This window comes from Schistocerca gregaria, chromosome 3 (genome assembly GCF_023897955.1).
Source record: "Schistocerca gregaria isolate iqSchGreg1 chromosome 3, iqSchGreg1.2, whole genome shotgun sequence".
Taxonomy (NCBI): Eukaryota; Metazoa; Arthropoda; class Insecta; order Orthoptera; family Acrididae; genus Schistocerca; species Schistocerca gregaria.
The window spans coordinates 542,583,226-542,606,728 of NC_064922.1; the positions used below are offsets into that span (position 1 = coordinate 542,583,226).

At 45.1% G+C, this 23,503-nt stretch overlaps 1 protein-coding gene across 2 annotated transcripts in view; it reads right to left on the minus strand.

The window, feature by feature from the left end:
- LOC126354118 (uncharacterized) overlaps positions 1-23,503 on the minus strand; it is a 515,275-nt gene that overhangs the window by 83,584 nt on the left and 408,188 nt on the right. For both annotated transcript variants that reach the window (XM_050003514.1, XM_050003513.1), the window contains one exon: positions 19,778-19,954. In XM_050003514.1, the coding sequence (XP_049859471.1) occupies positions 19,778-19,954 (177 nt within the window). The remainder of the gene's footprint in view (positions 1-19,777; positions 19,955-23,503) is intronic.

Consider the following 23,503-nt stretch of genomic DNA (forward strand, 5'->3'; position numbering starts at 1 on the left):
TCGGGCATGGATGTGTGTGATGTCCTTAGGTTAGTTAGGTTTAACTAGTTCTAAGTTCTAGGGGACTGATAACCTCAGATGTTGGCTCCCATAGTGCTTATAGCCATTTTTTTAAATGTACTAAAGTAAAAGTGAGGGCAATTTACGACTATTATCTTTAATTCACCGAGTAAAGTTTGATACTCCACGGATATACAGTTTTATAAACAACTATTTCGCAAGAATGGAGTCGTTATACGCCACCCATTCATCTTTACAATTGGCGAGATCCTTCTAATTCGTCTATTTGTGTTACGTTTTGCTTTAAAAAAAGAATAAATAGGAGGAGGCAGCTGCATTTTCTCGCAACCTTTTGCAAACAAAATGCTGCAACAACAAGGAGCACATCAAGAAATCTCCTAATTGCCAAGGGAGTCCTGTTTTGGTACTGTCTCCATTGTGACGATGAAGCCACTATTCCGGTTTCGAGTTACAGTGTGGCATACACTTTTAATCAACAAGGTAGTTTCAAGCTGCTGTAATCCATGACAAGTGCTATTGACGTGAGACGCTGGACAATTCAAAAGACTTCATCGTCACAATGGAGACAGTACCAAAACAGGACTCCCTTGGCAATTAGGAGATTTCTTGATGTGCTCCTTGTTGTTGCAGCATTTTGTTTGCAAAAGGTTGCGAGAAAATGCAGCTGCCTCCTCCTATTTATTCTTTTTTTAAAGCAAAACGTAACACAAATAGACGAATTAGAAGGATCTCGCCAATTGTAAAGATGAATGGGTGGCGTATAACGACTCCATTCTTGCGAAATAGTTGTTTATAAAACTGTATATCCGTGGAGTATCAAACTTTACTCGGTGAATTAAAGATAATAGTCGTAAATTGCCCTCACTTTTACTTTAGTACATTTAAAAAAATGGCTATAAGCACTATGGGAGCCAACATCTGAGGTTATCAGTCCCCTAGAACTTAGAACTACTTAAGCCTAACTAACCTAAGTACAACACACACATCCATGCCCGAGGCAAGATTCGACCCTGCGACCGGAGCAGAAGCGCAGTTCCGGACTGAAGCGCCTAGAACCGCTCGGCCACAGCAGATGGTGCACATTTAAGTACGACATCGACGGCATACTTAATAATCCAACGGTTAGGTTGGGAAAACGTTATGGAAAGCTGTGCAGAAAATTATGGTGCTGATAAAAGAGCACTTATTTTTGCCGTTACCTGGGAGGACAGTAGTATTTTCGACAGTCCGACGCCGAGGGTGTAGCGCAGAAGGTGCGTCCGCTGCACTCCACACTATGTGGCTTCGTGTTGCCAACATTCCTGCAGTAAAGCTGCACCTGTAAGCCTGAATAGCCAACGTTTGCACCGCGAAACGCTGCCACATGTCCAGGTGGAGAGTCAGTGAAGTTCTGGAAGGTGGATGTGGACCCATGCAGACTCCAGTGAAGTGGCCAGCTCCGTTAGGTTTCTTGGTTGAGGATCCATGACGTGAACAGCTCGATCGAGGTGGTCCCACAAATTCTCGATTAGGTTTAAATCGGTGGCTGTGGGAGTATGGCAGACTCACGCTGATGCTCTTCTAACCACATAACTTCTTTCACTTACGATGCACTTAAAGCAAAGAAGTGTGTGCTTCCAAAGAACATATATGTAGTAATCATATCACTTAACATACCAAGTTAAAGATCAGTTCTATGTCAAGGTACTTTTCAAATAATTAAGGTTCTAACCACACGCGTACCCTGCGAGATGAATGACATGTTGCAATGTCCTGCTGGTAGATGCTATTGTAATGCGGAAAAGCAGCTGGACGTGGTCCCTAGAACAGATACCTACCTGTGTTGATCCATGATGTCTCCCTGAGTGACAGCCTCAACCATTCCACAGACCACAGCGCTCCCTCCTCCGGCCTGGAGCCGATGCTTTCAGACGTTCCACACCGTACACCCCAGCGGCCAAGTTGTATGGCGGAGTACAAAACGTGATTCATCGGAGAAGGCCACCTGCCGCCACTCAGTTGAAGACCAGCAGCGTTAGTGGCCTGCAGATTCCAGACTTTGTCGCCGTTGAACTATATTCAGCACAGGTGCATGAACAAGTCGCCTATTTGGAAAAGCCGAGACGCAGAAACGTTCTGCTGAACGGTCGTCGACGAGACACTGTTGGTAGCAACTTGGATCATCTAGGAAATGAGTTGCTCTACAGTTGCAGATAGACGTATTCCCTGTGCACAGCTCCGCTGCCGTCGTTCGCCCCCGTCATCTACGGCCCGTGGTGCGCTACAGCTGCCACGACACGGGTTTTGGATAGCTCCATTGTGTCAAGCACAGGGTACATTGACCACGGTGTCACTGCGGCTAGTCTACAAACTTTGCCGTTTTGAAAATGCTTCCACTCATGGCCCGAAAGTCCATTATCATGCCCTCTTCGAGAGCGCTATTCCCTGTTGGGACTAGGTTTCTATTTAGTTCACCTGCTATATTCAGAAAGTGATTATTAAATACTGTACATATATGCGACTTATCAGTAAGCACTGATTCTATATCCTCGACCTGTCTCTGCAGAGCAGCTACTTCCTTTACGACTGACCAAATGGTTTTAATTTTATCCCGAGACTTAGCTATTCTTTCTGCATACCACATACTTTTTGCCTTCCTAATTACATTTTCAAGCACCTTACAATACTGTTTGTAAGGGGCTGCTGCATTTAGATTTTGCCTGTTTCTAACGTTTTGATATAATTGCCACTTTGTTCCACAAGATATTCTTACCCCTCTAGTCAGCCACCCGGGCTGCCTGTTTGTGCTAGTACCCTGTTTTGAACGTTCTAACGGAAAGAAACTTTCAGAGAGCACGGGAAAAGTCTTGAGAAAAGCATTATATTTCTCATCTACTGTATCAGCGCTATAAACATCTTGCCACTCTTGTTCCTTGATAAGTTTTACAAAGGTCTCTACAGCAACTGGATCAGTTTTCCTAAACAGTTGATAACTATATTTAACATGTGTTGCGCAGCACAAAAATCCTTCAGAGATAAAATTTGTGCATCATGATCTGAAAGTCCATTCACATTTTTGCTAACAGAATGCCTTTCTACTAATGAGAAATGAACAAAAATGTTGTCTATGGTTGTCCTACTGTTCCCTTGCAATCTCGTTGGAAAGAATACGGTTTGCATAAGATTATATGAATTAAGGAGGTCTACGAGCATCCTTTTCCTTGCACAATCCCTTATACAATTAATGTTGAAGTCACCACATATAAGTAATTTTTGTAGTTCCTATAAAGTGAACCAAGAACCTCCTCTAGCTTTAGCAAAAATGTTGTGAAATCGGAGTCTGGGGAACTATAAATAACAGTTAGAAGTTTAGATCCCTTAAATTTAACCATACCTGCGTAACATTCAAACACCTTTTCAGTGCAGTACTTTGAAACATCAATTGACTCAAATGGGATGCCGTTTTTCACATATATGGCTACTCCCCCACACCGCAAAGAGCTCCTAGAAAAGCTGCCAGCCAACCTGTATCCTGGTAAAGGAAGCCTCTGAATTATCTCCTTATTTAAGAAGTGTTAAGATATATCAATAATTTCAGAGTCAACGTCTATAAGCAGTTCACTAACTTTATCTCTAATACTTTGTATATATCAATGTCTCGGCGGGCTAAAATCACGATAAAATATTTGTCTTTCTCTGTGCAGGAATCACGAAATGTACGAGCTTAAGAGCTGTGGAGTCGGTGAAATACGGAAGTTTGAATCGCTCGTGGATGCGAAATCCGATAGCCGAAATGATTAGCGCGACCGTACGCGATAAGCGGGAAATCCGGGTTCGAGTCCGGTGCCGGCATAAATCTTCATGTGTTGCAAACTGCTAACATAAATCCGGATTCGTGAAATGCGAGTCCATTTCGCACTAAATCCATAACCTTCGAAAGTACACAGGCCACGAACCTCTCCTTGAAATGGGCAAGCAAGTCTGAATTGATTGGGCAACAGAGAAATGACATTTATCGTATTTCCGTTGCGTGTCTAAAAACTCCACAGGACAGCAACGCCCCTCAGAACCCAAACCCTCGGCCCCACCTACCGTCATCAACTCACCTCCTCAGTCCTGAGTTACCACACTCTGATGTTTTAAGCCTGAAGACGAATGCTTGCACTTCGAAGAACTTCAGTAACAAACTGACCAGATTTCAATGTGATTAACATTTTAAGTGTGGCTGCACCAAATTTTTTTCTAAAATTGTTAAATGGCAACCGCTACTTAGTTTCCACGAAATTGTCGATGGTATTATAGTGGCTAATATTACCAGCAAGTGCGATAAACAAACTAAATGTGTTTTTGTACCTGCGGAAACACGCTGCAAGCGGAGTATGTGGCACACATGCCCACTGCCACTACATTCTTTTCTCGTGGTAAGGGAGGAGAATATCTAGGGAAGGAATTTGTACTGAGTGCCTTCCCTACGCCCTGGCACTTGCAGTTAATGAAGTAGCACCGTGACAAAGCAGCTTCAGGCCCTTGGAGGACGCTGACATCAAGTAGGGCTTCTCTCCCGCCTATCGACAGCCAGCAGCCCCGCGCCCACCGGCCTCTCACGCCCAAGGCGTGTCCGTCGTGTCGGCTAAGGCTTCTAGCACGCTATGTTCTTCACTTGGCAGCAGCGCTCTACACGATTAAAGCTCCTGGTCAATTGCAGCACCACCCCCAACAATTCGCCAGATACAAGCGGTGCGAAGCAAATACACTACTGGCCATTAAAATTGCTACGCCAAGAAGAAATGCAGATGATAAACGGGCATTCATTGGACAAATATATTATACTAGAACTGACACAGGATTACATTTTCACGCAATTTGGGTGCATAGATCCTGAAAAATCAGTATCCAGAACAACCACCTCTGGCCATAATAACGGCCTTGACACGCCTCGGCATTGAGTCAAACAGAGCTTATATGGCGTGTACGGGTACAGCTGCAGACGCAGCTTAACACGATACCACAGTTAATCAAGAGTAGTGACTGGCGTATTGTGAGGAGCCAGTTGCTCGGCCACCATTGACCAGACGTTTTCAATTGGTGAGAGAACTGGAGAATGTGCTGGCCAGGGCAGGAGTCTAACATTTTCTGTATCCAGAAAGGCCAGTACAGAACCTTCATCATACGGTCGTGCATTATCCTGCTGAAATGTAGGGTTTCGCAGGGATCGAATGAAGGGTACAGCCACGGGTAGTGACACATCTGAAATGTAACATCCACTCCTCGAAGTGTAGTCAATGCAAGACGTGTAACCAATGGCACCCCGCACCATCACGCCGGGTGATACGCCAGTATGGCGATGACGAATACACGCTTCCAATGTGCGTTCACCGCGATGTCACCAAAGACGGATGTGACCATCATGATGCTGTAAACAGAACCTCGATTCATCCGAAAAAATTACGTTTTGACATTCGTATACCCAGGTTCGTCGTTGAGTATACCATCGCATGCGCTCCTGTCTGTGATGCAGCGTAGAGGGTGACCGCAGCCATGGTCTCCGAGCTGACAATCCATGCTGCTGCAAACGTCGTCTAACTATTCGTGCAGATAGTTGTTGTCTTGCAAACGTCCCCTTCTGTTGACTCAGGGATCGAGACGTGGCTGCACGATCCGTTACAGCCATCCAGATAAGATGCGTGTCATCTCGACTGCTAGTGATACGAGGCCTTTGAGATCCAGCACAGCGTTCTGTATTATCCTCCTGAACCCACCGATTCCATATTCTGTTAACAGTCATTGGATCTCGACCAACGCGAGCAGAAATGTCGCAATATGATAAACCGCAATCACGATAGACTACAATCATACCTTTATCAAAGTCGGAAACGGATGGTACGCATTTCTCCTCCTTACACGAGTCATCACAACAACGTCTCACTAGGCAACGCCGATCAACTGCTGTTTGTGTATGAGAAATCGGTTGGAAACTTTCCTTATGTCAGCACGTTATAGATGTCGCCACCGGCGCCATCCTTGTGCGAATGCTCTGGAAAGCTAATCATTTGCATATCATAGCATCTTCTTCCTGTCAAGTTAAATTTTGCTTCTGTAGCACGTCATCTTCGTTGGGTAGCAATTTTAATGGCCATAATGTAATCCAAATCATTGTAGCAACTGTGAGTGTGTACAAATTCTCTGTGAAACAATAGTATCGTAATACCCTTTTGTAGCATGTTTTGTAAATGAACAGTGTAAGTAATGATTCGCGTGTGTATGATATGTATAATGGAGGAAACACAATACCTGTAACTAGACACACAAAAATATCATTTCTAATACTAGCATTTAGAAACACTAAGATCCATTTTGTCCGATGTTCCGATTGCAGTGTATCTACAATATGACGCAAGAGAGGGAGAAAAATCACACATGGAACCATCGCCAAACATATTCATGTAAACAAATGCCAAATGCACTTGAAATGGGAATAAGTTCTCGAAACGCGTTGTGCAAACCATAAAAGAAGAAGTAGCCGATGCAGTTTTCATTATTTAAATCATGAATGACACAGTTGCAGACATTCCTGAAACATTTAATACGATAAACGAGATTAAGTCATAACTGACCTAGACCAGATTACTCCTTGTACTATCTTGCAACGAGTAGTTGCTCCTTCCCACCGAGGAAAACACGTCTGCTTTAACTATTGTTGGTGAACATTAAATCATTCTCTAAAAATTAAAAAAATACAGTAAATAGCCTTAAAGACAAAAAATAAAAACGACTAATTATCCAGCAGTTACCTGCAGAGCTAATGTGATGTGCAAACTGTACTTTTGCAGAGCTAATGTCATGTGCAAACTGTATTTTTAATTACTAATAGCATGGAAACAATATTAATCAAGATAAATTCAAATCTGGAACACATTACGAAATGTGAATGAGAAATTAAACACTTTTTTATTTATAGAGATTGCATAGTATTATGGACGCTTATAGTTCTTCATTTAACAGTAACTCATTTCGTATATAGGGATGAATTTTAAGTTATTTTCATGCAGTTATAACTAAAAACAAAAGATTTTACTTTAAGTTATAATTATTACGTAATATTTATTAATAACTACCATTCCCGTTTCATAACAAATAAAGACTTCGGTTTAAAGTAAAAACCAGACGCCACTAGCGAGCCCTGTACGAACGACTTCGCGACGACTGAATGGCTTCGCTGCCGACTCTGCTACCCGCGATTTATTTAAATATGAGAAATGCATTATACTTAACAACTCTTGGAAATCTTACAATTTCAAAAGGAGATTTCTTTCGAAATTTTGTTGAGAATAACGTGCTACTGAGTAAGGGAACTAACGTCCGGGCACTATGTTTCAAATCTTCAAAGTGTAGAGAGAGTTGAAGAGGCCCCTTACGGTCTCTTCTCCCGGTTTAAATAACATAAATAACCGGAATACATGGTTAGAAACATGGAAGTACTATCAGCCGAACAGCTCACACTAATTTGAAACGTATCAGTGCTGACAAAGAAATCTCGACGTTTAAATAGAAAGTAAGCAAACGAGTTACTGGGACAAGAAACAAGTTGGAGTGAGTTTGTCCTAACAACACTTTTACCATAAAGGCCCCACGAACGAAATGAATGACTGAACTTTGTCCAGTATAATCATTAATTAAATGGAGAAGAGCATACTACGGCACTGTCGCTTACTAATGGAACTAAAGAGAACGCGATAGCTTCAATTTCAGCTGCGTAATTATACATCTGGAAATGTACACGTGTTTCATTATTGAAGCTAGTAACCTTTCATTACACACAGATTAATGAATTAGCAAACGGCCATTATGAGTTCTATAGACTGACCTGCAAACCCGTATGTTACTTTCCTGCGAGAATGTGGATTTCTTATGTGGTCACAATTTTAGTGCTTACGACGAAGGTAAATTTTGACTGTTAAACTCAGCCTAACCAAGAAGATCCAGAAGGATAGGAGGAAATGAAACGAAACTTCACGAATTGAGGAGGTATATGAATGAAATGGTTCAAATGGCTCTAAGCGCTATGGGACTCAACTTCTGAGGTCATCAGCCCTCAAGAAGTTACAACTACTTAAACCTAACTAACCTAAGGACATGACACACGTCCATGCCCGAGGCAGGATTCGAACCTGCGACGGTAGCGGTCGCGCGGTTCCAGACAGTAGTGCCTAGAACCGCTCGGCCGCTCCGGCAGCCGCAGTCTGTGAATCTGTATCAGTAATTACAAAAATCACAAAATAAAGGCAGATTTACAAAATAAACTTTGGAGTATCAATCCACTTATCAGTAAAAAATTGCATTCCCTCTTGGCTGGATTCATTCACCGATTTTCCACGGACAAAACCTTAGACGCACTGTAAACTATAGATAAGGAACAATTGTTGTAAAATCTTGTTGCTAGATTTGGTGTTTAAACTCAACGGCGAGAAACTGGAATAACCGCCAATAAACGGAATACTTTCGTTTCAACATTATGACAAAGGACAGTTTAGAGTCGCAAAACAACCAGAAAACCAAAGAATGAGTTGCTAGGTGAGGAACGTACCTTGTTTAGTTCATACAGTGAGTGCGGCGTTCCGATTTCAGACCCGGTATTGCAGGAAAAAAGGGATAACCTTAGAGGAGGAAGTTGGTTGGTTGGTTGGTTGGTTGGCTTAAAAGAGCCGAAGGGGGGGGGGGGGTTAGGTACCAAACTGCGAGGTCACATGTCCCTTGTTTCTGGTAAAATAATTACACAAAGGAAAGAAGAAAAGAAAGGAGACATACAGCAAAATAACAGGAGAAAGAAAGAACCAGAAGAACGACAGAACGACACTACTATGGACAAAACAGGAACAGAAAACCATGGCTGGCCGACCACGACAATAAAAAGGAAAAGCCAGCCACTCTGAGGTACATTAAAACATCCACCCTGAAAGCATTAGAGTGGAGAACACAAAGGTACAAAGGACATGCGCTAAAACTTATACAGAATGATAAAACCCACCGTCACGTATAAAGCGTATAACTAAATTAGCCGATGAGGCGTTGTCAGCTAAAATTAATGGCAACGAGTCCGGTAACGGAAGAGTCCGTCGCAGGGTAGCCAAAGAAGGACAGCTCGCCAAGATATGGGCGACTGTCAGCCGGGCGCCGCACCGACACAGGTGGGTCATCAAGGCGCAGGAGATGGCCGTGTGTCACCCAAGCCTGGCCAATAAGGAGCCGACAGAGAGCCACAGAGGCCCTGAGAGAGGCCCGCATGGAGGACTGCCACACATTCGTAGTCTCCTTAGTGGTACACAGTTTGTTCGGCGTGCTGAGGTTATGCTATGCCATTTCGTCTCCCAAATCGGCAAAACCTTACGGCGCAGTACTGAACGCAGCTCAATTGCAGAAAAGCTTATCTCCATAACCGGTTTCCGCTTGGCCTGTTGTGGCCAGCCTGTCGGCAAGTCCGTTGCCTGGGATTCGACGTGACCTGGGGTCCAGACAAACACCACTGAACGACTGGACCGTTCCAGGGCATAGATGGACTGCTGTATGGTCGCTAAGAAAGGATGACGAGGGTAGCACTGGTCGATAGCTGGTAGGCTGCTCAAGGAGTCAGTACACAGAAGAAACGACTCCCTAGGGCATGAAAGGGTGTGCTCCAGAGCACGAGATATAGCCACTAGCTTGGCAGAGAAAAGACAGCAGACATCGGGCAGGGAATACTGTTCAATGTATCCTCTATGGACATACGCGAATCCGACGTGAGCATCAGCCATCGAGCCGTCGGTGTAAGCCACTTCGTGGCCTCTTTACATGTCAAGAATCGAGAGGTAGTGGCAGCGGAGAGCCGCGGGGTTACCAGAGTCCTTAGGGCCATGTGGAAGGTAAACAGACGAAGCCACGGCCTAGGTACACGCCATGGAGGTGTACCTGAATGGACCTCAAGTGTAGGTGGTAATGGCAAGGACTCCATTTCGGATAGAAGGAATCGGACACCAACTGCAGTTGGAAGCCCTGACCTTGGTTGCCTATGCGGGAGATGATTGGGTTGCGCAGGAGAACTACGAACGTATGCAACGCAACTGGCCAGCAGTTGTTCACGCCTCACTTGCAATGGAGGGACTCCAGCCTCCGCCAGAGCACTGGTCACCGGACTCGTCGTAAAAGCTCCTGTCGCTAGGCGAACGCCACAGTGGTGCACTGGGCCGAGAAAGTGCAACGCAGAGGGCGCCGCCGAACCATAAACCAGACTCCCACTGTGGTGTCACCGCCAGACACTACACTTGCTAGGTGGTAGCCTTTAAATCGGCCGCGGTCCGGTAGTATACGTCGGACCCGCGTGTCGCCACTATCAGTGATTGCAGACCGAGCGCCGCCACACGGCAGGTCTAGAGAGACTTCCTAGCACTCGCCCCAGTTGTACGGCCGACTTTGCTAGCGATGGTTCACTGACTTCTACGAGCTCATTTGCCGAGACGATAGTTGGCATAGCCTTCAGCTACGTTATTTGCTACGACCTAGCAAGGCGCCATCATTAGTACTATTGATATTGTGAAATATGTAACGTCAAGAGCGACGTTCGTCATTAATGGATTAAAGTTAAGTATTCCACCAGCTACGTCCGTTTTTCTCAATTCTAATTCCTTTGTCATGTTCCAGACCTCACGCCAGCCTGTGTGAGCTAAAACGTGTGCATTTCGGCCTCCTTTAGTAGCACGGTATTGGCTCTCCTGCCAACCGCAACACCCACAATCAAGGCGCGATTGAACAACGGCTCTGTAGAGCTGCAGCAGCGTAGAGCTACCTGCACCCCAGTTGGTGTTGCTTAGGCAGCGGAGGGAATTGAGGTGCTGCCAGCACTTCCGCTTAAGCTGAGGAAGCAAAGTCAATCGGGCGTAGAAAACGAGTCCTAAGAATCGATATATCTCCACTACAGTGAGCGAATCGTCATTAAGGTAAAGTTCTGGTTCTGTATGAACGGTACGACGCCGACAGAAGTGCACAACACACGACATTGCGGCCGAAAAATGGAAACCGTGGGTTAGAGCCCATGAGTGCCCTGTAGGCGCTGCTCAGCAACACCAGTTCTGGGGGAGCAGTACGAAACGCAGAAGTCGTCTGCATACAGAGAAGGTGAAACTGACAGCCCTGCAGCTGCTGCTATACCATTAATGGCCACAAAAGATAGAGAGACACCGAATACAGAGCCCTGCAGGACCCCATTCTTCCGGATATGGAGGTAACAATGGGAAGCACTAACTTGGACACGGAAAGTACGAACTGACATTCTGAATGAAAATCAGGAGCGGGCCTCTAAGACCCCACTCGTATAATGTGGGAAGTATAGGTGGTCTCATACGTTTTTCGTAAATAAAAAAAGATGGCAACCACGTGTCGGCATCTGGAAAAGGCTGTTCGGATAGACTCGAGGGGGACAAGGTTATCAGTCTTAGAGCGACCCTGGCGGAAGCCGACCTGACGTGGAACCAGTAGGCAACAGGACTCCAGGACCCAACCCAACCTCCAACACACCATACGTACAAGCACGTTGTTGAGGCTGATGGGCCGATAGCTTTTTCACATCAAGCGGGATTTTACCGCGTTTGAGCACCGGAATGATGGCGCTCTCTCGCCCCTCCCCACCCTAAAGAGCGAGGGATCGTGTTTTCTGCTACAGAAACGATTGTTTTAGTCACCTGCTCAACCATCACATCTATGTTCCCGTGTGTGGGAGGTTCAGTGGTGACAGCAGAGGTGGAAGTTTCCCAGTCCGTCTTGTTTAAAGCCCGTCTGGCGAGGCATCCAAGGGCCTGACGCCGAGCCAGTGAAAAGAAGATGGGGATGTGGTCACTACCACCCAGGTCGTCATGTGGTCTCCAGTGGATAGATAGGAAAAGTCCTGGGTTGCAGATTGAGATATCAATGGCCGAGTAACTACCATTTAAGAGGCAGAGGTCAAACTGAGACAGTAAAGTTTCGACATCTCTGCCTTGGCCAGTATGCACGGTGCCACCCCACAAGGGGTTATGGGCGTTAAAATATCCCAAAGGTAGTAAAGGTTTAGGGAGTTGGTCAATCATTGCAATTCATACCTTCAGGGGTACCGCACTATCTGGACGAAGATATACATTGCAGACAGTTAATTCCTGCGTCGTCCATATTCTGACAACCACATCTTCAAGAGGGGTTTGTAAGGGCACAGATTCATTGCAGACTGAGTTTAGGACATAAACGCAAACTCCATCTTACACCCGATTATAGTCGCTGTTGTTCCTGTAGTACCCTTATAGCCACAGTTCTCTTAGATTGTTCGCAGATGATGCTGTAATTTACCGTCTAGTAAGGTCATCCGAAGACCAGTATCAGTTGCAAAGCGATTTAGAAAAGACTGCTGTATGGTGTGTCAGGTGGCAGTTGACGCTAAATAACGAAAAGTGAGAGATGATCCACATGAGTTCCAAAAGAAATCCGTTGGAATTCGATTACTCGATAAATAGTACAATTCTCAAGGCTGTCAATTCAACTAAGTACCTGGGTGTTAAAATTACGAACAACTTCAGTTGGGAGGACCACATAGATAATATTGTCGGGAAGGCGAGCCAAAGGTTGCGGTTCATTGGCAGGACACTTAGAAGATGCAACAAGTCCACTAAAGAGACAGCTTACACTACACTCGTTCGTCCTCTGTTAGAATATTGCTGCGCGGTGTGAGATCCTTACCAGGTGGGATTGACGGAGGACATCGAAAGGGTACAAAAAAGGGCAGCTCGTTTTGTATTATCACGTTATAGGGGAGAGAGAGTGGCCGATATGATACACGAGTTGGGATGTAAGTCATTACAGCATAGACGTTTTTCGTCGCGGCGAGACCTTTTTACGAAATTTCAGTCACCAACTTTCTCTTCCGAATGCAAAAATATTTTGTTGAACCCAACCTACACAGGTAGGAAATATCATCAAAATAAAATAAGAGAAATCAGAGCTCCAACAGAAAGGTTTAGGTGTTCGTTTTTCCCGCTCGTTGTTCGGGAGTGGAATAGTAGAGAGATAGTATGATTGTGGTTCGATGAACCCTCTGCCAAGCACTTAAATGTGAATTGCAGAGTTGTCATGTAGATGTAGATGAGGGCAGGGGTCCGCACTGCCGAGAACCAGGTTTTCTGGAGGGCAGTGCAGAAAGCAGGTGTGAACATTAACAGTTGCCGTAGCTCAGCCAGGTGGTGGAAAAAACCGCCGCAATTCCAGTGGAGGAAGACGTCACCGCGAGACTGGGAAGGCATGGAACATTTAACAAGGCAGTTTACACATCAGGGTCACCTGCTACCACCGACTTTTTTCCTGAGCAGTCTATATCCATTGTATCCTCAGTGGACGCCAAAGTCTCCTCCTGATCTGCAGATGCAGAGCTTGTAGGTAGCGGTGGTGTGGGTGCTACTGCAGTTCCCTTCGTCTTGGGGACCACCTTTTTGTATTTCTGTCGCTGCTCCTTGGGTTTCCCTGACTGAGAGGAGTAAACTGATTCAGTCTCCGGGACTGACGATGGCCAGTTGCTCTTAGGCTATTCAGCCAAGCCATTGGTTGGTGGCATCTTTCCCACTAGAAGAAACCTGGGAAGGGAGTGACCCAAGTGACCCCTTCCTTGCGAGAGGAGCTGAAGAAGACTTACGTTCTTCAGCTGAGAAGTGGGGACTGATATCACCGATGGTGTGTGTGGGGGGTGTTGCTTGCTCCCAAAGTAGGTGGTGCAGGAGCAACAGGGAGGAAGTGCCCCCACCATCAAGGGAGCAGGTGCAGTCTTCCAGCTCGGAGACGTGACTTTGATTGGCAGAGCTGATGGAGCTACAACTGTTGTAGCAGCGGTGTAAGACGATGTCATACTTACAGGATGCAGTCATTCATATTTCCTCTTAGCCTCAGTGTTGGTCAGTTGGTTCAGGGTCTTTTACTCTGTGATTTTCCTTTCTTTTGGGAAAATTCTGCAGTCAGAAGAGCAAGGCAAATAGTGCTCTCTGCCGTTCACACAGATGGTAGGCGGGGTACGTTGAGTACTGGGATGTGATGGACGTCCGAAATCTCGACTTGTGATGCTGGAAGTACAGCGGGAAGACATATGGCCAAACTTCCAGCATTTAAATGACCAGAATGGGGGAGGGATATACGGCTTTAAATCACAGCTGAAGATCACCACCTTGACCTTCTCGAGTAACGTATCACCCTTGAAGTCCAAGATGAAGGCACCAGTGGCAACCTGATTATCCCTCGGAACCCGGTGGACACACCAAACGAAATGTACATCTCGCCGCTATAAATTGGCGCACAGCTATCGTCAGACTGCAAAAGAAGGTCCCTGTGAAATATGACCATGTTTAAGCTCTTATGGTGCGTGATAGTGTCAGAAACATCCCCAGCTTGTCACAAAGCTAGTAACACCTGTGACTGGGCAGAGGATGTTGTTTTTATCAAGACTGACCCAGAGCGCATTTTGAACAAGCCCTCCACCTCTCCAAATCTGTCCTCTACACGCTCAACAAAAAACTGAGGATTCATGGACATGAAAGGTTCCCCAAAAGCTCTCTAACATACAAGGTACTGAGGCCTATATGAGCCGCTGCCATCCTTAGACTGATGTTCCTCCCATAGTGCAGACAGGGAAGGAAACGATTTGGGGTCATAGTTATGTGCGTTGAACTGTGCCCGTGAAAGCTCGGAGACTGCTGGTGTTTGACCACCAGCAAGAGATCATGTACTACACTTCATCACGTGTCATCCACCCTGATGCCACACACTACAACCAGGGCCCCTCCATGGGCGCCACCCAGCCGCTGCAAAGGCCACCTGGCAGGATTGACATTGCCATGAGTCCAGATGCACCAGGGTGATGGGCATCTACTCCTTGTTATACGTGGGGAACAATGCCTGTGTGGTCAGGGGGCAACAACCAACAGGAAACATGGCGACCCCACCATGCTGGATATCAGGTGAAACTAAGCAAACAAGTCTATTATCATCGTAAGCACAGAAAACTATACTGCACTGTTGATGGAAAAATAGACACCCAGGAGGGTGACCTCGCCCATCAGTTGGAGAATGAGCAGAAGTGCAGATCCACGTCGACGAAGGTTGCGATAGGTCTCAGTGCATGATGCACCATTTAAGGGGCCTTCCTCAATTGGCTCGCTCTTCCGGAAAATTTTGAAAAATGGAGGTCAAACCCTACAGGGGACCATCACATAAAGTCCGAAACGTGGAGACTCCTTCTAGTCGCCTATTACGACAGTCAGGAATACCTCAGGCCTATTGTAGCCTCTGGCCCCGCAGGGGGTAGTGTAGTAAGTTATTAACCGTTATCCTAACTTCAGAGTCAGCATTGGCTGGAAAGATGGAATAACGACATGGAGAGACGCTAAGTTTACGCTCAACGTGAAAACATCATGACACATACAGAGGTAAAACCGCAAATGGGCCAAATAGTGGTTTATTTGAAAGCCAGACGTAAGCTACTTCGGCTGAACGAATGCCAGTGGAACTACTGCCTGATCGTCCAATACGAATATGACTCACACGAATCCTAACAGATTATTCCAGTGTATGAATCTGTGTCTTTTTATGTATTTATTCCACGTACGGCCAAAATTTGGGTGAAAACTACGCATATGCTGAGCTCATAAAGGTCATGCGATAGCGATATGCACATACGTAGATGGCGATAGTATCGCGTACACTAGGTATAAAAGGGCACCGCGCTGGTGGAGCTGTCATTTGTACTCGAGTTATGGATGTGCAACGGTTTCCGGTGCGATTAAGGCCACACGATATGAATTAACGTACTTTGAAAGCAGAATGGTAGTTAGAGCTAGAAGCATCAGACTTTTCATTTCGGAAACCGTTAGGAAATACAATATTCGAAGATCCACAGTGGCAAGAATGTGTCCGAAAACATCAAATTTCAGGAATTACCTCTTACCACGGACAGCGCAGTGGCCGACGGCCTTCACTTAATGACCGAAAGCAGCGACGATTAGTCCGTGCTAACAGACAAGGAACAGTACGTGAAATTACTGCATGAATAAATGTAGGTGGTAATGAGCTATGGCAGCAGATGACCGAAGGGAGTGCCTTTCCGAGAAGCACGATATCGCCTGCAGCGCATCTCGTGGTCTCGTGACCATATGAGTCCTGGTCAGATGAGTCCTCATTTCCGTTGGTAATAGCTGATGACAGTGTTCGAGGATGGCGCAGAACCAGCGAAGCCATGGACCAATATTGTCATCAATATACGGTTCAAGCTGGTGGTGGCTCTATAAGGGAATGGGCTGTGTTTACATGGAATGGACTGGGACCTGCGGTCCAACTGAACCGATCATTGACTGAAAGGGTTATGTTGGGCTACTTAGAGACCATTAGCAGTCATTCATGGATCTGATGTTCCCATACAACGATGGAATTTTTATGGATGACAATGGCCCTTGTCCGGGGCCACAACTCGCGACTGTTTTGAAGTACATTCTGGACAATTAGAGTACAAAATGCCGAACCGGCAACAACTTCGTGGCCATGGACGGCTATAGGAGCAGCATGGCTCACTATTTTCGCAGGGGCCTTCCAACCATTTGTTGATTCCACTCCATGTCGAGTTGCTGCAACACGCCGCGCAAAAGGAGGTCCGACACGATATTAGGAGGCATCGCACGACTTTTCTCACCTCAGTGCAAATTGATACTTTCAATGCAGGTTCAAAAAATGGCTCTGAGCACTATGGGAACTTCTGAGGTCATTAGTCCCCTAGAACTTAGAAATAGTTGAACCTAACTAACCTAAGGACATCACACACATCCATGCCCGAGGCAGGATTCGAACCTGCGAGCGTAGCGGTCTCACGGTACCAGACTGCAGCGCCTAGAACCGCACGGCCACTTCGGCCGGCTTCAATGAAGGAAACAGCTACCAGCCACAGTTGATAATGCTATTTATTTACGTAAATAGTTTCATAACCGGTTTATCTTCAGACGACTGTTCACCTCAACATTCGCGTTTCTGTTTGATTTGCGATATCGCAACCTTTATGTGCATTTCCCATTTGACAATAGCTGTTTGATGGGTGTAGTGCTTTACGCAGTGTGGTTACATTAAAATCATGTTAAGTGCTGCATATAGTCGTATCTACAGTATTTCGAGAATACAAGCCTACAACATTCTAAGAAAATTACGCAGAATTTTCGACGACCCCACCATCCCAAGAAAATCTCAAGTGGGAATAAAGAGCCAAAAACTTACCTACACTTCAAAAACTGTGCATCTTGAGTTGAACCACTGTCTGAAGATCAACCTGTCGATTCGAAACCGCTTACAGCGCTATTTACGCAAATTAATAGGATTATCAATAGTGACTGGTTGCTGTCTTCACTGACAGAATCAACATATGTTCTACACAGCCACTGTCTCAAAATGTCATTTTTCCTCAAGAGTAGCATATTATGTACAATGAGTGAAAATAAATATCAAGAGTGTATGACATCTAACAAGTCTTTCAACTTTTTCTGAATTTCGGAATATCTGGATTTTCGATATTTCGGATGACCTACAGTTGCACGTAGTCCGGATAAACGATGCTTTACTGTACACAAACAACCTGATCAAAAGTATCCGGACATCCGTATTTAATGCGGAATTTGCCTCTATACGTCACGAGAAGCGTACGCGCCAGTGTGAAATGGGGTGAAGATAATTGGGCTCTCAGTGCAGAAAAAGTAACAGCACAATGGCTCTGTGAGGTGACCTCAGCGACTTCGAACGAGGACACCTCACTTTTTATCACCTGAGTAACAAATCTGAGAGATACGTTTTCAACACTCCTGAAGCCGGTTGCTGGCAATGTGATTGTGAAGTGGAAACGTGAAAGAGCAACCACAGCTAAAGTAAGACCAAGCACATCTCCATGTAACGCCGGACACGAACTGTTGCTCACAATTGAGGGTATTTATAAAAGGTCGCAAGAAATCGGAGGAAGGAATCACTCGCCAGTTCCGAAGTTCAAATGTTCAAATGTGTGTGAAATCTTATGGGACTTAACTGCTAAGGTCATCAGTCCCTGAGCTTACACACTACTTGACCTAAATTATCCTAACGACACACACACACACACACACACACACACACACACACACACACACACACACCTGAGGGAGGACTAAGCTCCGCCGGGGCCAGCTGCACAGTCCATCACTGCAGCGCCTGAGACCGCTCGGCTAATCCCGCGCGGCTAGTTCCGAAGTGCTACCAGGAGACCAGCTAACACAACGGATATGCATTGAGAGTTAGAAAGAATCTATACTCTGGCCGTACAGCACCTCATAAGCCGTACATTTCAGTTGTGAACACCAAGTGATTCTTGAGGTGGTAGAAAGAGCTACGCCAGTGAACAGCGCATGAGTGGAAACGAGTGATTTAGAGTGATGAACCACTGTATATGTTGTGGCAAGGGGAGGGTTTCCTTTCATGTGTGACGCCAACACTGAAATACCGACGTGGTGGTGTTAGGTATAGTGGCATTTTTCCTGGTCAGGACGTTATCCTTGTATTGCGCTTCAGAAAACGTCGAATACAAGAGGATATGAACACATTTTACAGAACTGCATACAGCAGAGGAACAGTTTTTATGTGCCCGTTCCCTTATAAATCTGACACCCAGTAGTCAACGTTAAACTTGTACCGCGGAGGATATCGCGACAAAGAAAACATGGAGAAAACTATATCTTTATGAACTCAAAATACGCCAGTGATAAGGCAAAAAAATTAATCCCATCCAACATGCAGGATTATAGATACAGGATGTGTTAAAACCAGAAAATAGGTTATTTTTGCACCAAAACAACATAATAACGTGCTAATAGCATATGGTACATTTGACAATTAGAAGGCAAAGAAATAATCGTTACAGATATACTGAAGCACATCAAAACAGAACTCTAAAAAACTACGACGGTGAACAACATGTAAAATCTGTCTGGACGTTCTTTGTTCTGAAGAATAGCAGCCATACTGAAAGAATGTGATGAATTGCCTCCTTGGAATGAACAAATTGGTCATAGACTCTCGATCTATTTTTACCAAATGAGTGATGCATTTACTCTTACATTATATTTTTAGCAGCATGACTATTTTGGGACACTTTCAATAAGGTGTCTCAACGTCTGTGGAAGCCGGCAGCCCATTCTTCCTCAAGAGCCGAAAGCAGAAGGTATTGTTGTCGGACGCTGGGGTCTGGTGCGAAGTCTACGTTTTATCTCATCCCAAAAGCTGCATGCGTGAGGCAATGGTTTGGGGACTCTAACATTCCTCAAGTGGACTGCTGTGCCCTGAGTTCCGACCTGAACCCAATGGAACACTTTTGGGATGAGATGAAACGTCGACTTCGCACCAGACCCCAGCGTCCGACAACAATACCTTCTCTGCTTTCGGCTCTTGAGGAAGAATGGGCTGCCGGCTTCCACAGACATTGAGACACCTTATTGAAAGTGTCCCCAACAGAAATCAAGCCACCATGCTTACGTTAAGTACTAATTGAAGGCACACTTCTGACCAGACAGTGTACTCCTGTAACTGTTTGGAAGAAGAGGTGGAGCAGCTACGTTTTTTTCCGAGTTCTGCACTCGGCTAATGTCCATGTTCCAGTCTGTGGTGTAGACCAACACAAATGAGCACTGGGAGTGGCACAGAACACGCCCTGGGACACAGCGCAAGTGGATGAGGACGCGGCGTGACTCACCTCTGCGCGCCTCGGCGACGCTGCCGCCGTGCCCGGCCCAGAGCGGCCACGACAGCTGGTGCAGCTTGCGGTCGCCCTGCAGGCGGTAGTGCAGCAGCATCTGGCCCGTCCTCTGGTTCGACGTCAGCTGCAGCCACGGGCTCACCTTACCCGGCGAGTGGACCGACAGCAGCGTCCCTACGGACAAGGCGGGGGCGGTCACACTGGCGAAGGTGCCAAAACAAGCGAAGGTGCTCCAACAGATGGAAAAAGCCACACAGTCTCTAACAGGGTAATTTATAAGTCTTAATTATTATCGCACCGAAAAAGTCAAACTGCGACCGGAAACTTGGTGATACTGATAGTCCCTGCCTACATTATTTATTACCGTCCATGGTGGCCGAGCGGTTCTACGCCCTTCAGTCTGGAACCGCGTGACCGCTACTGTCGCAGATTCGAATCCTTCCTCGGGCACGGATGTGTGTGATGTCCTTTGGTTAGTTAGGTTTAAGTAATTCTAAGTTATAGGGGACTGATGACAGATGTCAAGTCCTATAGTGCTCAGAGCCATTTGAACCATTTTACATTATTTATTCTTGAAGATGACATTTTTCGCACAACGAGTGACTTGGCCTTCTGCATCTGCATGACTACTCTGCAAATCCCAATACTTTCGAACAGCGCACGGGAAAAACGAATTCTTAAATTTTTCCTTGTGATCTCTGATTTTACTTATTTTATTACAATTATGATTTCTCCGTATTTCTGTACGTGTCAACAGAATATTTTTGTATTCAGAGAACAACACTGTGTTCTGAAATTTCACGAAAAGATCTCGCCGCGAAGAAAAACGCATTTGTTTTAATACATCTACATGGTTACTCTCCAGTTCACGCTGAAGTGCCTGGCAGAGGGTCCATCGAACCATTTTCATTCTACTATTCTATCATTCCACTTTCCAATGACGCTTGGGAGAAAGGAACACCTTAATCTTTCCGTTCGAGCTCTGATTTCTCTTATTTTATTATGATGATCATTTCCCCCTACGTAGGTCGGAGTCAACAAAATATTTTCGCATTCGGAAGAGAAAGTTGCTGATTGAAAAGTCGTGAATACATCTCGCCGCAAAGAAAACCGCCTCTGTTTCAGCGACTGCCACCTCCACTCGCTTATCATATGAGTGACACACTCACCCCTATTGCGCGATAACACGAAACAAGCTGCCCTTCTTTGCACTTTTTCGATGTCCTCCGTCAATCCTACCTGGTAATGATCCCACATCGCGTAGCAATATTCCAGCAGAAGACTGACAAGTGTAGTGTAGGCTGTCTCTCTATTGAGTTTTTCGCCTATTCTAAGTGTTCTGTCAACAAAGGGCAGTCTGTTTCGCCTTCCCCACAGTGTTGTCTATGTGGTCTTTGCAATTTAAGTTGCTCGTAATTGTAATTCCTAGGTATTTAGTCCAATTGATGGTCCTTAAATTTTGGGTATACCACAAATCGCACAAATCTATCACATTTCTTTTGGTACTCATGTGGATGACCTGGCACTTTTCTTTGTTTGGTGCCAATTGTCACTTTTCGCACCATACAGAAATTCTCTCTAGATCACTTTGTTATTGGAATTGATCGTCAGCTGCAAACAATCTAAGTGGGCTGTTCAGGTTATCATCTAGATCATTTATGTTAATCAGGAGCAGCAGAGGGCCTATTACACTACCTCGCGGAACGCTAGATATCACTTCTGTTCTGCTCAATGATTTACCGTCTATTATTACGAACTGTGACCTCTGAGAGGAAATCACGGATACAGTCGCACAACTGAGACGATACTCCATATTCACAGAATTTGATTAATAGTCGCTTGTGAGGAACGCTATCAAAGGCTTTCTGGAAATCTAACTCGCTTTTCATATCCGTAGCAGTGTGTCCCCTATTATGTGATAATACAAGACGCCCTTCTCTTAATTTTTTCGACTTCCTCCGTCAATACTATCTGATGCGGATCGCACATCGCATAGCAATACTCAAGAAGAGAGCCGACAAGCAGGGTACAGGTACTCTCGTTCGTAAACCTGTGACATCAACTAAGTTTTCTGCTTATAAAGCGCAGTCTCTGGCTTGCTTTTGTCACTAGATTATCTACGTGATCGTTCCAATTTGATATTCGCAAGTTTAATTACCAGGTATTTAGCCGACTTTTGAGTCTTTAGATTTGTATGTTTTATCGTATAACCGAAATTTCACGTATTTTTTTTATATTCATTTGGGTGACCTCACACTTATTTATGATCAACTGCTACTTTTCACGTCGAACAGATAACGTGTCCAAGTCATTTGGCAATAGCTTTTATCTCCTGATGACTTTACTAGATGGTAGGTAAATGACAGTATCATTCCAAAAAATCGAAGAACGCTGCAGAGATTGTCCCCTAAATCGTTTACGCACATTAGGAACAGCAGAGTTCCCGTAACACTTCTTTGGTGAACACCAGACATCTCTTCTGTTTTACTCTGACTTTTTGCCAGTTACTACGAACTGAGATCTTTGTCAGGGAATCAGGAATCCAGTCGCATAACTGGAAAGATACCCCGTAATCAAGCCATCTGATCAGAAGCCACTTGTATAGAACGGTGTATTAAGCGTCTTGGATATCTAGAAATAGGGAAGCAATATGAGACGACCTATGGATATCACTTACTACTTCGTGAGATTAGAGACCTAACTGTATTTCAAAAGAGTGATATTTTCTGAATCCGTGCTGACTGTGTCAAAAGATCGTTTTCCTCGAGGTAACTGATAAATGTTCGAACACACTGTAAGTTCCGCTACTGCAAATGTTCGTCAATGGTATTGTTCTGTAATTAACTGGATTACTTCTATTCCCTTTTTTTAGTACTGTTGTGATCTTTGTAAATTTCCAGTCATTAGGTACGGATTTTCCGTTGAACGGGCGGTTGTATATGATTGCCAACTACGGAGCTATTACGTCAGCATACTCTAAAAGGTATCTTACCAGTATACAATCTGGACCAGAGTATTTACTTTTATTACGTGACGTAAGCTACTTAGCTACACCGAGATAGCTACTTCTATGTTATTCATGTTCTTGGTACGAATTCTGGAATATTTACTTCGTCGTCTTTGATGAAAGACTATCGGGAAACCGTATTTAGTTACTCTACTTTAGTGGTAATGTCATCGGTAATATTAACATCGCTTTCGCGCAGTGATTGTATTGATTGTGTCTTACCGATCGTGTACTTCCCATACAACTCCAATCTTTTCGGATTTTTTGGCATATTCCGAGACAGCGTTTCGTTGTTGGAACTATTTAAAGAATCTCGCATTGAAGTTGGTGCCAAATTTTGAGCTTCTGTAAGATTTCGCCAGTCTTTGCCTTGGTTGTAGACATCGGCATTTTCGCCGTCCAGGAAATATTCCACCTCTAAAACTACTTTGTCGTCACTCTGGAACGCCTGCCATGTAGCTGTTACTTTGTTCGATGGAAACGGAGGAAGTCACTGGGTACAGAGTTAGGAGAACACGGGGATGGGGAAGGACGAGGTCAAAGTTTTACAATCCCGAGAACCAGGACGTCTAACTATGTCTTGTGCCACGAATTCTCTCCAGCAATACGCCCTATAACGGCTTGCCCCGAACGAACATGATTTGTTTAACACCTTCCTATTGCTACTGCAAAAACTACTCGGCATCATCGGGTCCGATGATGGTGAATGCACATGT